The following is a 21627-nucleotide window of genomic DNA, read 5'->3' as shown; positions in this document are numbered from 1 at the left end:
ATAGTGTATACAAACTGACAATAGTTGGCAGTTGTGACTGGGCGTAGTACCTGTCAGACACTGGGCCGTATCATTATGAGGACATCACCAGGCTGGGTTGGCAATCAGATACCGTCACGTGACAGCTTCTTATCAAACACAGGAAATAAGGATTAGAGCAGCGCAAATTATGGTCCAGTTTGGATCCGCATGGTTTCCAGGAATTATCTGACCTTGTCTTCTGTCAACAACAACTAATGGTGGAAAGTAGCTCTAGTACAGCTAAAACGCTAGCTAATTTTAGATATAGTTATCTTTGTTGTAGTAGGATCAGTTTCAAAGTAATTAATAAAAATTTGATTGTGTAAAGACAAAATAATGTTCTATATGTTACACCTAGGAGTCACAACAAATCCACACATTTTTGCAAAAGTCCAACACAGACCCAGAAAAACATCATATTCAGAATCAACTAATTGTAGTGTCACCTTAGTCCACAATTGAATCTAATCCAATTCACTGTAGTAGAGCAACATTTAAGAGGAAGAACGGTACTTTACTGAAGGAGATCTCCTGCAGAGCCAGACTCAGAATGTACCCGCCTCAACATGTTGGGAATGAAAGTATGCCAGAAAGAAGAAAACAAATATGAGAACTTCAGGTCAAAGGATACCTGATGTGGGAAAGAGGAAAGACTAAACACAGAGTTAATGACAGTAATAACGGCCTATTATAGAAAGCAGGGTAAGGAAGCATCTCCATTCCACCATGGAACGTCTTCCAAGCACAAATTAATAAGATGTTTATATAAACTGTGGAAGTCAGAACTTCACATACAATTAGACTGTCATTTAAATAACTTGGAACAGAATTGTGGATCTCCACCCGTCTGGTTCATCCTTGGGTCTAAGGACGTTAGACCCAAGGATGTTGGGTCTAACATCGTTTTGTCTAACTTCTAACTTCTGATCAGAAGTTAGACACAAGTCTAACTTCTGATGAAGTTATAATCAGAACTAACTTACTGTTTATCTGAAAGTATAAACAGCGTTCACATTAAAGCTGTCCACCCAGCTTTAGTGAGTAAATATTTAAGTATTCTAAAAAGTCATTAAAAATTTTCTTTTTCATTATTGTGGCATTTAGTAAATCTAGACCATCTTGTGAATCTGTTTAGAAAGTTCAGTTTTGACTTCCTAGTGGAGAGATCAAAAGGAGAGATAAAAGTATCAAAGTGACCTTTTCACAAACTTACTATATTTATACAAACTGTATAAATAAACAGTAATAACTTTTAAATTCAGCAAAATTTCTCTAATTTCAAATTTATCAAAAATAATATAGTGGAATGCTGGATTTTAGTTCTTTCAAAGTCATGTTGTAAGAAAGGACAATAGAGATTTGACTTTCCTTGTCCTTGAGCTGATATTTAAAGGTAAAACCACCATGTGTGAAATCCATTCACTCTTACACACACATGTTTACATCCAAACAAACGCATAAGCGTAAGACACCCACATGACCACACACTGCTGAGCAGTTCTACACTGTATGAGTGAACTTTGATAACCCACACACCTGGCAAGAGTGTAAAACTGAAAGAATTACCCAGGCTTGTGCCATTTGCATTGAATGTGAGTATGTTAATGAGCAGTGGGCACGTGACGGTTGGGTTCTCTAACCATGACAACTTAAGTTGCTCTCAAATTTAGCCCAGACTATGTAGTTCATTTTAAGCTTTCACTATAGATGACAGTACTTTGGTTATTATTATTATACCTGTGGTTGGAAAGTAGTAGGGGATATCTGATTAGAAGGTTCACATACAGGTACAGGACACCCACCATGTTAAACAGATAGAAAATAAAAAGGAGAGCAACACAAGCACAAGCTGAAAAAAATTACTTTTCACTTCATGACGGGGATCAGATGAACACATTGTTTGCTCAGTAATTATTGTTTTAGAGGAACCACCATCACTCGCAATTGTAGGTTTGAGGACTGTAATCTGGCTTTGTGTGCCACATAATAGTTGACATGAATTGATTTAACCTGAACAGGAAGATCTCTTACTCTACAAACTAGAGATACTTTATATCTAAAGTTTAAAGTCTAGTTTAATGTAAGGGCTAACACACTATAATGCCACTTTTTGTCACCAAGCACATATGTCTATATTCTTTTTTTATTATTATCATTAATGTATACTTCTATAATGGTTTTTGTCCATGGTCCTGACGTCAGATCGACGCACTGAGTCTCCGCTCCGTAATTGGCCCCTGGCGCTCAGTAAGCACCACTAGGTAAGTTGTCCGGAGTTTTCGGGCGGAGTCAAGAAGCGTCGGGTTTATATATGGGAGCCCAGCGGTAACCTTGGTACCTCTCCCGCTACTCTGAGGTTGGGTGGCAGACGGAGGGAGTCCGCCGGTGAACGAGTAATAGAAGAAAATAAAAGCAAGCAAAATGCCCTCCAATAAAGATGACGGCGGCTGGAAGGAGTTCCTGTGGAATTCAGAGAGGGGGGAGCTGCTGGGGCGAACCGGGGGAAGCTGGTGTGAGTATTTGTGCTGAATGGCCGCTTTTCTCTTCTCCCATCATCAGGCTGAATGTGCCACCTGTTTGATCTGCTGTTTTCTAGAACAAACACAATTGATGAGAAGTTTGACGATGTTCCCCTGCTCTCTCTGCATAACTTATTTCAGAAGCTCTCTGATAGTTCTAAATATTTTATTTTTATTATAAAAATGTATGAAACGCATCTAGTTGGTTAAGACACGTTTGTTCCTCCTTATAGTACAGGGAGGGAGCTCTGGCACTGCGGGCTGCTGAGGCAGTGGGCACAGAGTTGGTTGTAAGGGAAACGTCAACTTTTACGTTTTTAATACTCCCCTGGAATGAGATGTCTAAGGGTTAAAACTGCATCAGAGTCCAAGGTGACTCAAGGTGACGCGGCCTGGACGGAACAGAAGCGAGAAGTCGGTTTATGGATCTCTATTGGCGTCCTTCGCCTTATCAGGTGTCATCGGGACACAACCGAACAATATGACTGATTACCTCTCGGCTCTCCTTTCACCTATCGTCGCCACTGCGCATGCGCTAGCCGCTTCTGAATGTCACGCCGGGGACAAACGGGAACACCTGGCTAACATGACAGGAAGCAGGGAGGCTCTCTGCACGAGCCCCAGCTAGGGTCCGCATCATTTGCATCCCTCTTCCATCCTCTGGGAGGGGAGGGGTCATTTGTCCTTCTGAGGACACCTGAAAGTGCTGATGCATGAGAGAAACCTGACATGCGCAGTGCTGTGGATTGAAGGTTAACTTCTTTGGTCCCATTTATGTTGTGCTGTACATAAATGGGAGGTTTCCCCCATATATTATGAGATGCTCTCATTAGCTTTAAGTTTTAACTACAATTTTCAGCACTAGTACTGGCAGAATTATGCAAAAACAGTCAAGATCAGAAACCACAAATGTCTGCTGGTCACTGTTGGAAGTAATGTTCCATGGTGACCTGATGACCTTCCCTTCATGCAACAAAAAGAGCTTGAGGCCGCTGATGATTGGCTGCCACAGCTTCATGTTCTCTTGCAGATCATTAAAGTGCTGCAGTGATGTCACTCTGCATGATAATTCAGTAGGAGAATTACCAGTTGACCCCCACATGCTCCTTTATTTCTCCTTTGCAACTTTTTTCCAGTTCCTCATATTCCCACACATGTCCCTTCATTCAGTAAAGGGGGCTCAGAATAGGGTATTTTCAGAGTGTTTTCCTCTGCAGAACAGATGTATTGGTGAGGGATCACACTCCTCTTGTCGCTCTCTGAAACGTGACTCTAAGCTCCTTTTTTTTCTCTCCTGCAGTCAAAATTGCAGTCTTCTATGTCATCTTCTACGGCCTCCTGGCAGGGGTCTTTATTGGCACCATCCAGGCCATGTTGATGACCTTGAGTGAGTACAAGCCCACCTGGCAGGACAGAGTTGCACCCCCTGGTAAGAGCCGGCCACCCATATTCTGTCTAATCTGTAAGAAAATGGTGTCTGGGATGTTTGCTGATTAATGTAAAATTATAGCCTTATGGAATGATCAATTGGCTCCATTTCCGGCTGTGTTTTTGTAATTTTATATCGATGTGGAGCTTACTCGGTAGATTAGAAAATGTAGCTTTTATTAATCCTGCTGACATGAAAAGTTTTGGGAAAGTAATGCGTGGAGAAAATAGTCCTTTGAAACTAGTGTTAATCTGGGGAAGTGAAGATCACCAATGAAGCCTCTGTCTGTCTAACATTTATGGACCTGAGCTCCTACTGACCATAATCAGCATTGTTGCATGTTGTTTTGTTTGGTAACCCTCGTCCCATCGCAGCCTCCCAGAGGCCACACTCTGCAGTGTGGTTGCCAAAGCAGGTTGACACACCTGAGGGTAACGGGGCCAATCGGAGGCCAAGTAGCAGTCAGCTGCTGTTCAAAGAGAAAGTATACCTCTTTGTGTTGAGATTTGGGGTGATCAAGTTTTTGATGGGTTCCTACAGAGTCTGGGAATTGAGTCTGGTATTTTTCCAGGCCTTCATAGATTTAGTGTCCTATATTAGCACTTAGCACAGCTAGTGTTAATTGCTTTAGCTCAGATTTCTATGTCCACAATGTTGCATGGCATAAAATGTTGAATGCATAAAAGATTAAAACTGAACTACTCTGTTCAGTTTCCTGTTATCTGCTGAAGTTGGCAGCTCACTTTTTCATCACTTCAGACATGGAATTGTTCAAATCCATCACTTAAAACCTGAAACTAAACAGGATGTTTGTTGGTTCTCATACATGTTCCTTTCAGCCTCTTCATTTGACACAACATACTGCCATCTACTGACCCGGAGATGTAACTCCAATCTATACTGTATTCTCTCTGAGAATACAGATTCTCAAAGAGTTCCCCTCCAACTGTAACAAACTTCAGCAACAAAGAGTGTTGAAGTTGTATGGGGTGTTTGCTTATCTGACTGGATTTTGTTTAGTTTCGGGCAGGTTTGAAGGTTCTGGTGTCCTGCTGAATCCTGGTCTGTGGGGAGACCCTGTCATTAATAACTGCTTCTTTGGTGCCCCCTGCAGGCCTTTCACATACCCCACGTTCTGACAAAGCTGAGGTGTTCTTCAGTGTGAGGGAGTCGGAGACCTACCTGCCTTACGTCAAAGCTCTGAGGGACTTCATGAAACAATATGATGACAACATTCAGAACAACAACATGTTGTTTGAGGATTGCGGAGGTAGGCTTCCTTTTATCCTTTGAAGGGATGTTTGAGAAGCAGGCAGAAAAATAAAACAGCTTCTATGTCCAACTGTCCCCTTCCACTGGCCCTTTCAGAACAACCTGCAGACTACAAGCATAGAGGTGACTTGGAGAGCGACATGGGTGGTGTTAAGGCTTGCAGGTTCCCCAGGTCTCTGCTGGGTTCTTGCTCCGGCCTTGAAGACAATGATTTTGGTTTCAAGGATGGCAAGCCATGCCTGATTGTGAAGCTCAACCGGATTGTCAATTTTCGTCCCAGGGTACTTCTGCTCTCACTACTACTCACTACTTCTATGGTTGATGTCCTACTTCTACATTTCCTTCTGGGTCCTTCATAATCTTCCTTGGTCATCTCCTTTCTACCTTATCTTTGCTGCCATTTTCCTTTTATCTCCTACCTTTTTTTCTTTTCATCCTTCCTTTCTTCTTTTATTTTTCCTTCTTCAGTTGTTCAAGTTCTTTTTTAATTGTAACTTTCTCCCACATGTCCGAACACTCCACCTTCTGTCCTGTCTTCTTTCCTTCTTTCATTTTAAGACATCTATGATTTGTCTTCTTTAGCCTCCCGGCAACAACGACAGCATTCCTGAAGAGGCAAAACCTAAAGTCCAGGCCAACGTCATCCCTCTCTACTGCACTAACAAGGTATCAAATCCTTTTTAACTCCTTTCTTGCTTATAAACACCCTTTTCCCTCTTTTTTTTCTCCAAATCAATGCATTTATTTTTTTCCCACATCCCAGAGAGAGGAGGATGCTGATAAAATCGGGGAGATCAAATATTACGGAATAGGCGAAGGCTTCCCTCTGCAGTATTACCCCTACTACGGCAAGCGGCATCAACCCCAATACCTCCAGCCACTGGTAGCGCTGCAGTTCACCAACCTGACCCGGAACACTGAACTGCGCATCGAGTGCAAAGTGTTTGGAGAAAACATCTACTACAACGAGAAGGACCGCTACCAGGGACGCTTTGACATCAAGATCCAGGTTAACTCATGACCGTCTGGAAAATAGCACCCCCCATCTCTCCCCACACGTCCCTTTAAATGGTACCGCACATGCGAAGGGATGAGTCAACCCTCACTAGTCTTAAACCGATGAAAGGAAATGCTTGTTGGGGCGTTGTGGTAATCAGCCTTCATTACTAGCTTCTGCACCTTTTTCTAGCCTTTAGACTTAAATTTAGAGATGAAATTAGCAATAGGGCCAATAAATGTCTAGTTATTCAAATGTAAATGAGTTACCCACAAGCCATGGGACATCACTGAAGAGTGTAATTCATCATGTCTGTCCCCTCTACATATTGTTGCCTTGTGGTGGTTTTGGAGAGAGCAGGACTTGGTGAAACTGGTCCCTCTAAAATGCACTTTCCCCCCATACATCTGCAAGCTTTAGCAGTTCTTGGTGTGCCGGAAACCAAAGCTCACTTCCATTAACGCCATGATTTCAAACAGGCAGTTCACTCTTCTTATCTATGTAAGGAAAGCTGTGGTCCAGGGAACCTCTTCCCCTTTGTGTCTTTTACTGCTGATCATGAGATACTTTATTCTATTTTTCCTTTTGTGGGTTTTACTGCTGGGGTTCAAGCCTTTTTCTTTTTTTTTTTCTTTTTTTTTGTTTGCCTTGAATGTAGACTTGTTTCCAGCCTGTTAGACACTGTTGGGGCAATGGTGCTGACATGTTTTTAACATTTTTTTTTTTTTTTTTTTTTTTTTTTGTTGTTGTTGTTGTTCTGCTGGATTTCAAACGGCATTATGGTGTAACTCTGAATGTGAGTCATTTAAACATGATGGAAAAATTTTTATATTTATGCAGATGTACATTTTTGTTTCTTTGCAGAATCTTTTAAATGTATAAAGGCAATACCAAAGTGAGTTGGAGAAGCAATGCTATACTCCTTTCTAGAAGGTCATCATGTTAAGTGCTAAAGTCCATGTCATGCCTTGCAACCTTTCAATGGTTAACTTCTGGTCATTAATATAGTTGGAAGTAGACTAAACTAGTCACAGGCAGGTAGAACTCCATTTATTTCAGAAAAAGCTAACTAACCCTACCTAATGCTGGTACCCTAAATACTCCATAGGATCTCATGTTGATGTAAAATGCTCAACCTGATGTTTAGCAAGCCTTTCATCAGTTCACCCACCTTTATTTTATCAGAGATGAAAACAAATAAAGCATAGTGAACCTTTGTCCTGTGTTTCATTTGATGTCTGTCAAAGTATTGCTGGAGCTTTGCTGCTCACTCATTGGACAGGTCCACTTCATTTGATGTTGCTTCCTACTGAGCAGCCCGGGTAAATTTACAATTCAATTCAGTTTCTCCAAGCTCTTTAAATTTTTAAGTAGGAATGTACCAACGCTCAATCCAAACTCTACAGCAACACAGTTAAATTTATTATTATTAGGAAGTTTCCTGAGGAAACCCAGTCAGCTGCATCGAGACTAACTTCTGAAGGAATCTCTCATACTGAACATAAATGTGGTGACATTAGATGGGAAAACTTGCCTTTCACAGGAAGAAACCTCCAGCAAAACCAGAACTGGTACCATTGTTGGCAGCCATCTTTGCTCACCTGACTCTGGGTTTAAGATGAAACATACACACACAAAAAAGTGATGATCCAGGAGTGCTTTCTATGTTAAAATAAAGGTGAAGAGTTGACGGTAAGAAACAAAACATAAGAACTCACTCGGTATGGAAAATTAGAGTACACATTGCTAGTCACAGAACTGGTTCCTCTAATTATGTTGTCTTGAAAAGAAACAGTCAAGTGTATTATAGTGAAACATAACATTCATGTATTTTTTTCCTCAACACTATTAATGCAGTGCAAGCTCCCATGTCTTCCATTCCCCATGTAGAGTATTCATAGGACAAAGAATCATTATTACAAAAGGGGTGTAGGACTTCCTGTTCCTGGAAAGTCTTAAGCTCTTTAAAGCATTTGACCTGTTGTTGGGTTGTTCACTAGAATGAACACCCAAAGGGATGTGGAATGGTTTCTATTTAAAGAGAGAGTGTTATTGTCTTTGCTGGACCCCTCATTTTTCCCTCATTCCAGGGAAAAAGCAAACTCTAACTTGAAATCCTTGTTAGACCTAAAAACTTGTTTTAGGTCTGACATTTCCTTCATCTAATAATTCCTTTATCAGTTCAGCAAGCTTACAATATTTGGAGTTCTTCAATGTGAACCCATACTACCTGTAGGGAAGGAGCTGATCATTTCAAGATAATCAACAAAACCTTATGAAAAAGAAATTGTCACATTGTCTGAGATTAAATATGACTAAATATTTTCTGTTTTGCGTCATTTGGGTTACCAATCTTATTTATTTATTATTTTGACCATTTTTTCTAAATGCCAGAATAGTGTTGAAATTTCCCTTTTAACTGTCTGACTTTGGGTTTTCTAAGCCCCTTTGTAGCTAATGTCATCCAGGAGAAGAGAGAATTTCTGTCTCTTCTAAGAACAATGATGAAATATGACAGTCAAAATGCTTTAAAAAGAATCTCCTGAAGACATGTTGGGCCTGTTTTCTCCCTCTGCAGAGGATTTGATCCTCCTTCTCTCATCCCACCTCAGACATGAATGAATGAACTTCATAGACCTGAGAGGGAGGGGGATCGTGGGGTCTCAAGTGATTCAAGGATTTCTGTAACTGTGAAGTCATTCTGCTGTGGCTGTGCAGGCAGGTGGAGGCTGTGGGATTCAGTTGCAGATGCATGTCTCTGTAATTATAGGAGGGAGCTGCTGCAGGCCAGCTAACACCAGGGATGTTGTTTCAGGGTTTCACCTTACCCCGAGGAAAAAGCCTGCAGAGCCGGCAGCTGCTTAATGCAGTGCATTCTTCCTGCCTCTCTGCCCCTAGGCAGGGGTTATTTCCGCTGCTCTTTGCACAGTAATCTTAAAACCAACCTTGGTCCTTCTCATCATGCAGAAAGTGTAGCAGTTCCCCCCTGTGAAGTGGGTTGCGATGAAGGAAGCTGGTTGGATTTCTGGGTGTGAGGATCCATTGTCCACTGCGACACGGTGGAGCACCGACCTTCACCACACCGCCGGGTTTCTATTTGGATCTGCTTGAGTTTCCTGGGATTTTGTCAGTTCATACAGAACCATGGACCAGACAGCAGGACAAACTAATTACCAAATATAAAAAATAGCAGCTAAAAAAATCCAACAATTACATTTTTGACATCTTCAGATTAGAGCTGGTTTCTCCAAATTAAACAACCCAGTCTCCAATTGAATGTATTCAACCCCTTTATGACAACCATCTTTAGTCCTCAGTGGATCTTTCTGCTGTTATGACCAACCAGCAGCCTCCTCAAGAATTTGCAGGAAGCCGCTGCTAGCATTCTCTGTCTACCACCAGGTGGCACTATGCTGTTTAATTTTCTATCATATTGGAGGAAATATTTCTTTCTTTTTTGTTTTGTTCAGAATTTTTCAGTCTGCATCGCATTGGATACATTTCCTGCATGAATGTCAGTTTGAGGTGTAATAGAAAATTTTGTTTTCGGCCATATTTGATCTTTGATGGGACTGATGATACTTTTTTACCATTTATTTACTGATTATATTTGCTGTGTTTTTGTATTTCTGCAAGACGTGTTTTCCACTAAAGAAGTTTCCAGATAATGTTTAGATGTTTCCACAGCTGTGATAGTATAAAAGACCTGAAGACATCTTGGGTAAAATGCTTAACCTGGCAATTGTCTTAAAGGACTGACATGTGTGGAATGTAGTTTGTACCCTTGTTTGACACTGCACCCATGAGTAACTGACAGTGAAGAATTGGGAGTTTCTCCTGAAATCCTCCCCTGCCATAAAATCATCCCCTGAGGATTCATGAGGTGGGGATAAGGATTGTGTTCATGGTCCATCTGGCAATAGAGATAAGATAAGACTTTGGGTGGGTCTTTTCCTTGCTGTTACTATATAATGATGTGATGTGATTGTGTTCAGTGAGACAGGTCTTTCTAAGCTTTTGCCTTCAAATAAAGAAACTTAAAGACAAAGATTAATCTTTCTCTTATTATTGAAACAGATTCTCATTCTTTGATAAATGAAATTTCCATAACAAAGGTTTTCCATGGCATCTTAATTGCAGTTCAGCCTTTGACTAGGTCACTTCTGAGTGGCTTTATTCCTGTTTACTACTGGTCTGTCCATCAGTCCATCAGGTGATGTTACTCTTATAATAACCTGGATCATTCACTGAGCTCTCAGTAACACTGGAACATCTTTTAGCCAGCAGATGTTTGATGGGACAAGACGTTCCCATGGTGACACTGACAGAGCTCAGGCTGTAATGAAGTTAATTGGCGAGGCACACCACTGTCAGCAGTTTGTTACCACATCAGTAGGACTGGGAATTAACTATGACTTCCCTGTTTGATCTGCTGAGTGTGCGACGACCATCGTCAGCTTTTTCCATCCTACTGAAGTATTCACTGACATACAGGAGCAGCCAAGGGGTTTAGTACACACAGCCAATTCCACCTGGCTGGTATTAATGCACATGTGCGAGATGATGAGCTCGGGGTGACCTACATTCTCAGAAAATTAATCTCACACCCTGGACACCAACTAGAATAAATTACTGAGATAGAAATATGAACACAACTGTGCTACATACTCATCATAATTCTGAATAAATGGAACTGGTGGATGATTTATTTATTTATTTATTTATTTATTTTTTGTTAGAATGTTTTGTTTTGGGGGGGGTTTTCAGCTGCTACATCAAAACCCACAGGTCATTCTGTTTCCCTGGTGTTGCTCAGGGCTCCGTCTACGGCAGGGGTCACCAACTCCAGTCCTCCAGGGCTTCCATCCTGTAACTTTTAGATGCGTCTCTGCTCAAACACACCTTGATCAAATAAACTGGTTGTTTCCAGGATATTGCAGAGAGGAATGAATGCTGGTGAGGGAATTCAGACATTTTGGAGCAGAGGTGAATCTAAAAGTTGCAGGATGGTAGCCCTGGAGGACTGGAGTTGGTGATCCCTGGTCTATGGTCTGTTTACGTTCAGGAAGTTAGCTTTTTTTCATTTGAAACAAGAAATAATCAAATTTGCTAACAAACCAGTTCGTTGCCCAATTTTTTTTTTATTTTGGTTTAAAAAGAAAAATAAACCAGCTGGTGTTTTTTTAATTTAAAAACAAACTGCCAGAATGTACATGGACTGTCAGGACTCTGGCAGCTGCATTTTAGACAGCATTGCAGTACTCCAACCCACTGAAAAGAAAAACATCTACTAGTTTTTTGTTTTTTGTTTTGGCAGGAAACCCTTTATCATTTCAGTGTTTTTAGAACTTTGAAGAAGAGATTCATTTAGTACAATTTGGAAAGAGACCGCAACATAACTAAATGTGGAAAAAGTGATGTGCTGTGAATATGTTGTGGATGCTCTGTTCATTTGCTTTTAAAGGAAACTGAAGTGGGAGTGAACTGGAAGAAGACAACAGGAAACTCCTTGAATCTGGTGTTGACCCCCTCAGCTTGTGGCCAGGCAGGCAAAGGGAAACAGGAGGTGATCATCTTAGATTAGCTGAGGATACCAGGATTGTCCCACTCTTCTTTGAGCTGCAGGTGGAGTCGTGATGTTTTGCTTTAGCTCTCCACTTTAAGAGGATTTGCTCAGACTAGAGGGGATAGAAATAAGGAAGAAGCTCAGACTGCATGAAGTCCTGTTAGTGTTGCAGTTAATGCTTTAAAAATACTATCAGTAAACATAAATAACGATTTGCTATGTGATTCATAGCTGAATGAGGACATGGTGCAACAACTAAAGTAATTCAGGGTGAAATTGAAATTTATTCCTGTTCAAGTACTGACCTTTTCTATAAACCTATCAGAAGTTTCTAAAGCCATGACATCATCATTTGGGTTTTCCCTCACTGTTTAAAGAGATAGTAAGCATGTATGTAAACTTCTGACTTTGAAGACATTAATAAATAAATCTCTGTTATATTCTTTGTCATTTTTGTAGCATCTAGCTAATAGAAATAGTTTTTGTGATTCTAACTGACCTAAAGGGAGGAGTTTGGTTTTAGTTTTATTTAACTTCAAACAGTGAGAAAAAGAAGTGTGTATCTTTTTTTTGTTTGTTTTTTATATATGTAAACATTTGGTTTCAAATGGTGGCAAATTACAACTCGTGTCACCTCAAGGCACTTTACCAAAATAAAAAAAAATAAAAATTCCCTTCTCACCCTCTGGGGGTGGTCTCTCTCTCTCTCTCTCTCTCTCTCTCTCTCTCTCTCTCTCTCTCTCTCTCTCTCTCTCTTTATCTCTCTCTCTCTCTCTCTCATCCTTTGAGCTCGGGTCCTCTACCAGAGGCCTGGGAGCTTGAGGGTTCCTCCAGTATCTTGGCTGTGCTTAGAACTGCACATTTCTGGACTGTGATGCCGCTCTGGGCAGCTGCCTTTATGGCCCAAATCAAAAGCCACTGCTGGTCATGGGTTAATTTTTTTTTTTTTTACATCACAGAATCATTTTAATGCTCAAAGATTAGTGGTGTCACTGAACTAATATCTTCTGATTGGGAAAGATAATAAATGACTCTAAAAAGATGTTTAAGATACATCAATCCATCAGGATTCAACGATCTGGACGAGGTTCACAGCTGAGGGAGGAGAAATGTCTCACTTCCTCCTCCTCCTCTCACCTCCTGCTGAAATGTGTCACTGCAATAAGGATTTCCTCCACCAGCAGAGGATGAACTCAGCAGAGCGAGGAGACGACTTCATTCACTGAGCTGCGCTGGGGGACGGACTGCGATTCCTTCCTGGTGATGTGTTATTGTCTGGAGGAGAGTGTTGCTCTGTTTGGTGTGAGACAGCAGGTTGAAAATTAGTCAGAGCTCACCCTGAATCCTCTGCAGTCACAGATGCTCCTCATCATCATTTTCATCATCATCATCTTCATCATAATCAACATTTACACGCAGGTAAATTTCAACAGCTGAGTTGGTTAAAGTGAAGAAAACTACTTGAGGCTGGGGCTTAGCAAGTCACGTTGGTCTGAAAATCTAATTTTAGTTTCTGTAATCCGGGAGAAAAGGATTTCAGTGAACTGTACTGTAGAGGCTTAATGAGCTAATGTGACCAAACAGAAACTAGTTCTGGTTTTATTTATAATTCAGAGACGTCATCCGCGCATTCAGTTTGCAGTCATGAGATAAATGATTTCTAATGTAAAAGTTGAAGTTTGTGCCTGAATTAATTATAAAAACCTGGATCCTCCTCTCTCTGGGATGTGGGAAAGAAATAAATGCATTGATTTGGAGAAAAAAAGGAGGGAAAAGGGTGTTTATAAGAAAGAAAGAAGTTAAAAAGGATTTGATACCTTGTTAGTGCAGTAGAGAGGGATGACGTTGGCCTGGACTTTGGGTTTTGCCTCTTCAGGAATGCTGTCGTTGTTGCCGGGAGGCTAAAGAAGACAAATCATAGATGTCTTAAAATGAAAGAAGGAAAGAAGACAGGACAGAAGGTGGAGTGTTCGGACATGTGGGAGAAAGTGGGAGAAAGTTACAATTAAACCTGGTTGGTCTGTAGTCCTGCTGTACCTGTGTAACACTGCTGATCTTTAAAACAAACAGACTCCGGTATATACATGACACTGAATTTTGTTTTTCTCTCTGACATTAAATCAGACAAAACCTTACAACATCTTAGGATTAACAAAATGACTATACTTCTGAGGGTTACATTATCAGTACACTTACACCAGTTACTATCTCAATTGTCTGTGGCATGTGTCAGAAGTACCATTTTTATTTCCTAAAATAGCAAAAGTAACCAGTCAAGCCAGAGATTTTGGTGCCTATCTTTGGAAAAAATGTTTACTACGAGGAAGAGACTCATTAATATTTCTGGTATGTGTTGTCATAGCACCTGTGCACCAGTCTAACTGTGCTGTGTTACAGGATGGAGCCCCAGCAACAGGCAGTAAGAACAGGACTGCTGTCCAGGTGAGAGCAGATAAAGCCTCACTAAACAGTGGATTATGGGGTTCCATTTGTGCCAAAAATATGTTTGTGTGTCTGTAGCAAATGAGGAGATACTCCATTGTACTTAGATATTGCAATTTCTGTTATTGTCATTTATGAAAAAATATGTATATATTTCTACAATGAGTCCTCAAAGTTGATATTGTGTGCTAAAATCTGCAAATCCTTGAGACCATCTCTAAAAATGCTTATAATTGCCATTTTTAATAGTTCAAACACCAAATATACGTGAATATGAATTAATACAGTGGAAAATGTCTTGGCATTGACATCCACAGTCTTCCTTTTATTGGAAGTACAGCCAATCACTGCTAAGGAAATTGAATGGCACTTCTGAATTGGCTAATTTGCTAATCCTAGCCAGTAGCATGTCAAGTAGCATTGTGTCTTTGTAAATACAAAGACACAGCTGAAATCAGCTTCCCAAGCTGCATTTTCCTTCTACAAACAAATACACAGATTTTCTACAAATAATTTTGACTTATGTTTCACAGAAAACGTAAAGAACAGGTGAATCTGTGAAAACTGAACCAGGAACAAGTGTGGGTTCACTGCAGCGCATCCATTTTGATCTCTTACTTGGTGCTGGTTCTGACTTGGTGATTTCATCAGCATATTTCAGATCTGGAGGAGAATTATTATTGTTAGTTGGCATCACGAGAGACCAAAATCCCACAACATTGCATATTTTATTTTATCCCAGCTTACAATAAGACAAGAAACAAGAACTCATTCTTTTAAAAGCTCCATAGGTTTCTTAACCTGCAGATAAAGATTACTACTTTCATGAGGCTTATGTGACGTGTATTTCATTACAACTACAAACTCAGGCAAGACTCACTATTTTTCTAACCAGCAAATAATTTTTTTGCTTCTCTTCTAAAGGCTTTCAAACATGACACGCTTTGGAAAGAGCAACATTGGTCCAGAAGAGTCTGGCCTCAGCAACCAGAGGACAGATCAGTGAGCATGTAGTTTTTCATATGTAGCTTAGCATTTAGCCTGATGTTTCTCACTCTGTATGCTGGGGGACTTTATGAAAATCAATGAACTTTTCCATTTGTTCCTCTTGCAGGGAGAAACAGTGGCCCTTAGCTGCACAAAACACAAACTCCAACAATAACGATGGGTAAGTCACAAATTATCTCATGAATTTATGTCAGATGAGCTGACATAAACAGCTCTTTATAAAACTTTTTATTCATAAGGCTGTGAAGAGCATAAAGCCCAGTTTAAGTCAGTGGATGGTTGTACTGTTCTTTTGCCAACGCTTCATTTCAACCTTGAATCAGAAAGTCTGCATAACAGTGACGGGTTAACTTCGTCATGAACACACCTACATCTCAAAGTTCAGGACAATGAATAAGACTACATCTGCTTTCAATTCTGGGTTTTATGGATGCATCAAGAGTTTCTAAGGTAGACTTTTTTTTTTTTTTTTGTTTTTTCAAAACCATCTTCCCTTTACAAATTCTGGAATATCTGTTGTTTACTTTAGTACACATGGTATGTCTGGCATCATGAAGTAAGGTAAAAGATTTAAAAAAGTATCACATCAAGCCCCAATCTAAAGAAATTCAAGAACAGATCAGGCACAGTTATTAATAACTGTGTGTGTATGAAGTGTTGCAAAGCCATTTTTATGACTTTGTAACACCTTGGTACTTTCTGGACTTTGGTACTCCAGGAATATACAATGGGAAACATGAAACTGTGATGAACCTTCCAATGAGTGATCCTGTCAAAAAAAAAAAAAAAAGTACGGTAATTGATAATGACCCGATCAATGGAAAATCGGGTAGGCTCCTAGGGTAACCAAAGTTACCCTAGGAGCTTATCAGGAGTTCATGAAGGAGGTTGGAGAAGAACTCAAAATAACATATAAAGCTCTGCAGGCCTCAAATGTTCATGATTCAACAGTAGACAGGCACCACAAACTAGCTGAAGCCCAGAAGGAGATTTTGTTGTCAATGGACACTGAACATTTGTCCTTTTTAAAATGCACATGGTGTAGAGGTGTTCTTATGAAATACATGTCAGAAAGTAAAAAGAGGGTTTTCATTGGCTCTGTGTGAATTGGATCTATGTAACATATCAGTTTCATATTTTGAATTGAATTAATGAGATGAATCATGTGATATATGTACATGTATCACTGTAACAAAAAAGTATTCACTTTACTGGTCATAATGTTATGCCTGATTTGTATTCAGAACCACCAGTCTATTGAACTATTATATTCCTTACTGACAAGGCAGCACAAGTCCCCCTACAATTGGCGTTTTACAATTGTTTTTTAGGAAAAAGGAGGAAAAGAAAGATGAAAAGAAGGAGGAAAAGAAGGATGAGAAGAAAGATGACAAGAAGGATGAGAAGAAAGATGACAAGAAGGATGAGAAGAAAGATGACAAGAAGGATGAGAAGAAAGATGATAAGAAAGATGCAAAGAAGGATGAGAAGAAAGATGACAAAAAGGATGATAAAAAAGAACCACCGTAAGTACCTTGATCAGTTTCTTGAATTTGAGTGGTACACTGATGTCCTCATGAGAGGTTAAAGACATTTACTGCATGTCTACTGATGCTCTATTTGTCATACTTTTGTTATAAAGTCAAGCTTTGTGGGTTTGGTATTGAATAGTACACTGTCCTCACTAATGAAGTTGTTGACTACTCACTGTGGCTTATCATCAACCAGGAAGGAGGTGTGGATCATGGATCCTGCTACCGATACATACTACAACTGGCTGTGCACAGTCTCTGTGCCGGTCTTCTATAACCTGATGTTTCTTGTGGCAAGGTTTTGGATTATGTAATTTTTTAATGAATTTCATATATCATTTTATTTTCATTCACTATTCTCAACTTTTTCTTGACGACTTTGCTTCCACGTAGGGCATGTTTTAATGAACTCCAATATGCTAACTCAACTCTGTGGATGGCTTTGGACTACATATCCGATGTTATCTACTATGTAGACACCTTTGTGAGAGCCAGGACTGGTAAGCAAAGGCAAAGTTATTTCTTTCAGTTTTTTTCACAGATGGTTCACTTCATAAAGCTTGGAATGTTCCAACAGGTTTCTTGGAGCAAGGACTGCTTGTGAAGGATGCAAAGATGCTAAAAGAAAAGTACATGAAGACTCGGCAGTTTAAGTTAGATATGATGTCCATCATCCCTACTGACTTTGTGTTTCTTCATATTGGAATCAACAACCCAGAGTGGAGGTTCAACCGTCTCTTTAGGTTAGCTCGACTCTTTGAGTTCTTTGACCGGACAGAAACTCGAACTAATTTTCCAAACATCTTTCGAATTGCAAATCTGGTACTTTACATTATCATCATCATTCACTGGAATGCTTGTCTCTACTTTGCTGTCTCCAAGATTCTTGGTTTTGGTTCAGACACATGGGTATATCCTAACATAAGCAATCCTGTATATGCTAGTCTGACCAGACAGTATATCTACTGTTTTTACTGGTCCACCCTTACCTTGACAACCATTGGAGAGACCCCACCTCCAGTCAGGGACATAGAGTACTTTTTTGTTGTAGCCGATTTTCTCACTGGGGTTTTGATCTTTGCAACAATTGTAGGCAATGTTGGTGCCATGATTTCCAACATGAATGCTGCACGAGTTGAGTTTCAGGCCAAGATTGACTCAATCAAGCAGTATATGCAATTTCGGAAGGTCACAAAAGATCTGGAGGCAAGGGTGGTGAAGTGGTTTGACTACTTGTGGACAGAGGGGAAGTCCTGTGATGAGAAACTGGTACTAAAGAATCTGCCTGACAAGCTTAAGGCTGAGATAGCCATCAACGTCCACCTGGAGACTCTGAGAAAAGTGCGCATCTTTCAAGACTGTGAAGCAGGTTTACTTGTGGAGTTGGTTCTAAAGCTTCAACCTCAGGTCTTCAGCCCTGGTGACTACATCTGTAAAAAAGGGGACATTGGCAGGGAAATGTACATAATCAAAGAAGGAAAGCTAGCTGTTGTGGCAGATGATGGGGTGACACAATTTGTTGTCCTCAGTGATGGGGCATATTTTGGAGAAATCAGCATCCTTGGAATAAAGGGCAGCAAAGCAGGAAACCGGAGAACTGCCAACATCCGAAGTGTTGGCTACTCGGATTTGTTTGCACTATCTAAAGACGATCTAATGGAGGCTCTCATTGAATATCCTGATGCTAAATATGCTCTGGAGGACAAGGGAAGGGCCATTTTGATGAAGGATAATCTCATAGATGAGTCACTAGTAGCTGCTGTTGATGCCAAGGATTTGGAGGATAAAGTCAACCAAATTGAAGGCAGTGTGGACGTCATGACAATCAAACTTCAAAAGCTTAGAAATCAATATGAATCCTCTCAGCGTAAACTCAATCAGCGGCTCACTAACTTATCAAATGAGGTCAAAAGCCTCAGAGTTGATGAGTGATGTTTGCTGGGAAATGAGTCTACAAAGAGAAAGTGAAAGTTTGTCATCTTTGGCACTGTAGAACTTTTATACTCACTAAATGAAACAGTTGGACAGTGTTTCTACTCACTATCCCCATACAAAATATACTAAAATAAAAAGGTTGGCTTTAAAGTTCTCCATTGTGTCTTTCTAGTTGGGCTCATAAGGATGAGCCTAGAAAGTTCTACCGGGGCTGAACACAAAAGCAATGCTAACAGAACCATGATAAACATCACCCAATCTATTATGACTTCAAAGTTTAAACAAAAAACTGTAATGATGACAATAAGAACACGATGCTTCTCTACCTAAAATGGTCAGAAAAGAAGATAAGATTTAGATACAATGACTCAATGAAGAGATTAATCTATAATGAATGTCTAACTCTATACCAATCAGTTATAGTAGCCTTAATGTGACATTTGAATTCCTACCTGATCCTGCCATTTAGTGGGGTTTTAATTAAGGCCATCAGATTAAAGTATCCATCATATTTAACAGATGTTCTTTGGAAGTATAAATGGAGACAGTGTAGGATCATCCCAGGAACTACCAAGGAATGATCCTTGCCTTCTCCTGGAAGTTTCTAGAACTCCACTTCCATAACCTACAGTGAAACCACCAGCACAGAGCACCTACCAAAAACAGGGTTCCACTTTAAAAATGAAAATGTCTTACAGTGGGTGTGTGCTGTGGTGGCACAGGGGTTAAGCACAACTCACATATGGAGGCCTTAGTTCTCGACGCAGCTGTCGCAGGTTCGATTCCCGACCATGGCGACCTTTCTTCCCCCTTCTCTCATTACCCACTTTCCTGTCAATTAACTATCAAATAAAGGCCACTAGAGCCAAAAAAATCTTAAAAGAAAAAAAAAAAGTCTTACAGTGAAGATGAGACACGATGTCTGTTTAGAAGAGTCCAGGTCATGCATTCAATCTCAGGACACACTGTACCAAGTATCCACATGTTGCCAGCAATTCATCTGGAATTTTAATTCCAGAGTTCAAATTACTCATGCCAGTGGCATGAGTAATTTCAGGTTGGTTTTGGAAAGAAGGCTAACATTAAGATTATGGAAATGTCTTCCCAGAATACAAATCTCAAATTTTATGGACTAATCTTCAAATCCAGGTCCCGAAAAACTATTTGCTACTCCACCAACTCAGCCAAAATAAAATGGTCAAAATATTCCTGGAAATAGCTTCAGATGTGTGGTGAGGCAAAACCTGCTGGGGACCATATTAGTGGGTTTATGTATAAATTAGAGAACATATTTTAAAACTGAAGAACTGAAAAAGTTAAGATGGACAATGTTTGAAGATGAAAATCATGGGCATTTGTGCGGTTATAATACATGATGCCAGATTATCAGGTTCTCTTACTAATTGGTAAAATATAACAAGATCTTTTTCATAGTTCCTTTTATTGTTTCTGCCTGGTCTGTATGCAAACAAAATGACATTTACATTCATAGTAATTTCTTTAATGGTTCATAAGGAAGTGGCTCATATAGTTCGTTTAGATGATGCATTTCCCACAGCATACATCAGAGAGATCCAAATACAGGTCGGAACGTCTTGCCCAGATGAACTGCTAGGAAAGTCACCACGAAGCTTTGCCTGAGACTAAGTGACTTGTGGATTTTCTGACAGGTCAGCAAACCTTTGGTAGGGTTCTTCTACTCATGGTGGTGTCCCACCACTGACTACAGTCCAAGAACTAAAGACCAGAGAAGCCCAACTGTTGAGATCTATTGGGATCTCCTTGACTCTGCCTGTGCAGAAGGTTCCAGATAAGCTGCTGCAGTGTGTGCCTCCTAAGTGTTCAACATTAAAACCAAAAGTGGATGAAATAAACTGGACTTTTTACCAGACAAACGGTTAGTAAATGAATTGAGCTGGAACCAGATATTTACATACACCACAGCATGAAACATCCAACCTTTTCATTTCCTGTATGACGTTAAAGCAGACAAAGCTGTTTTAGGGTCATCAGACTTACCTAAATTATTTCTATTTGCTAAATACAAGATGTTTATTATTTACATACACTAAGATTCCTGTGTCTCTAAGCTATTTGTGGTATAGTGCAGATGAAGCTTCTGATGTATTTTAACGCAAGATCTCAAACTGATTCCTTGTGAGACATCGTCGCAAATTAAAGAACTCAGCCAAGAAATGAAAACTGTGAACCTTAAGTCTGGTTCATGTTTGAGATACCTGAGGTACCACACATCTGCTAAAACTGTTATATGCAACTACAAACAGCATGGGAGTGTCTCGACATATCACTGTGGAAGAAGATGGGTTCTGTTTCCCACAGGTGAATTGGTTCTGGTGTGAAATATGTGTGACTCAACACCAGAACAACAGCTAAAAGTGAAACGAGTCCTGTATCAAGATGGCCTGAAACGCTGCTCAGCAATGAAGAAGCGCCAACTGAAAAACCAAAGTGAAAAGTCAGATTATGGTTTGTAAAGATGCTCACAGACAAAGGAACTCATTTTTGTGGATGTCCAAAAAAATCAAATCCCCAAAAATGTCATTTTTGAAAAAGCTAAAACTGATTAAAGTCTGTGTTTTGTAGTGTCCAAAACATCCTGACCTCAGACCTAAGAAAATTAGTGATAAGAGCTGAAAAGGTGTGTAATGGAGCTCTACTAAACCAGTTATGTGAGTCATCTGACTTGAGCTTAAAGGACAATTCTACCAAATCCCGAGGCAACGGAAGAAAATTTGTGGATTTGAAGAACGTTTCCCTACTCTGATATTAACCAAACAAAAATCGTTTTTGTGATCCTAAACAGGCAGTTTAGCTTGATTCATTGTCACAAATAGCTAAAGCAGGTTGTTTTATACACAGCATTTGTAAAGATCTGGTTTCCCTGG

The 21627-nt window shown here is 40.0% G+C and overlaps 2 protein-coding genes across 2 annotated transcripts; both read left to right on the top strand.

The window, feature by feature from the left end:
* The first annotated feature begins 2348 nt into the window (after positions 1–2348).
* atp1b1b (ATPase Na+/K+ transporting subunit beta 1b) lies at positions 2349–6560 on the top strand. Its single transcript, XM_015015860.1, has 6 exons — positions 2349–2533; positions 3841–3969; positions 5084–5239; positions 5338–5522; positions 5824–5907; positions 6005–6560. Exons 1-6 carry the CDS (start codon positions 2443–2445, stop codon positions 6260–6262), a joined length of 903 nt encoding a protein of 300 aa, XP_014871346.1. The 5' UTR covers positions 2349–2442; the 3' UTR covers positions 6263–6560.
* Positions 6561–15805: 9245 nt separating this feature from the next.
* On the top strand, positions 15806–18871 carry LOC106935410 (cyclic nucleotide-gated channel cone photoreceptor subunit alpha-like). The gene is made up of 5 exons (XM_015015848.1): positions 15806–15810; positions 16586–16780; positions 16983–17084; positions 17180–17286; positions 17364–18871. The coding sequence occupies exons 1-5, from the start codon at positions 15806–15808 to the stop codon at positions 18716–18718; spliced, it is 1764 nt and encodes a 587-aa protein (XP_014871334.1). The 3' UTR covers positions 18719–18871.
* The last annotated feature ends 2756 nt before the right edge of the window (positions 18872–21627 follow it).

The sequence above is a fragment of the Poecilia latipinna genome, unplaced genomic scaffold (genome assembly GCF_001443285.1).
Source record: "Poecilia latipinna isolate Pla-1442-1.1 unplaced genomic scaffold, P_latipinna-1.0 Scaffold1960, whole genome shotgun sequence".
In the NCBI taxonomy this organism is placed as follows: Eukaryota; Metazoa; Chordata; class Actinopteri; order Cyprinodontiformes; family Poeciliidae; genus Poecilia; species Poecilia latipinna.
The sequence above is the reverse complement of the archived record's forward strand: the minus strand, read 5'-3'. Positions and strand labels throughout refer to the sequence as shown.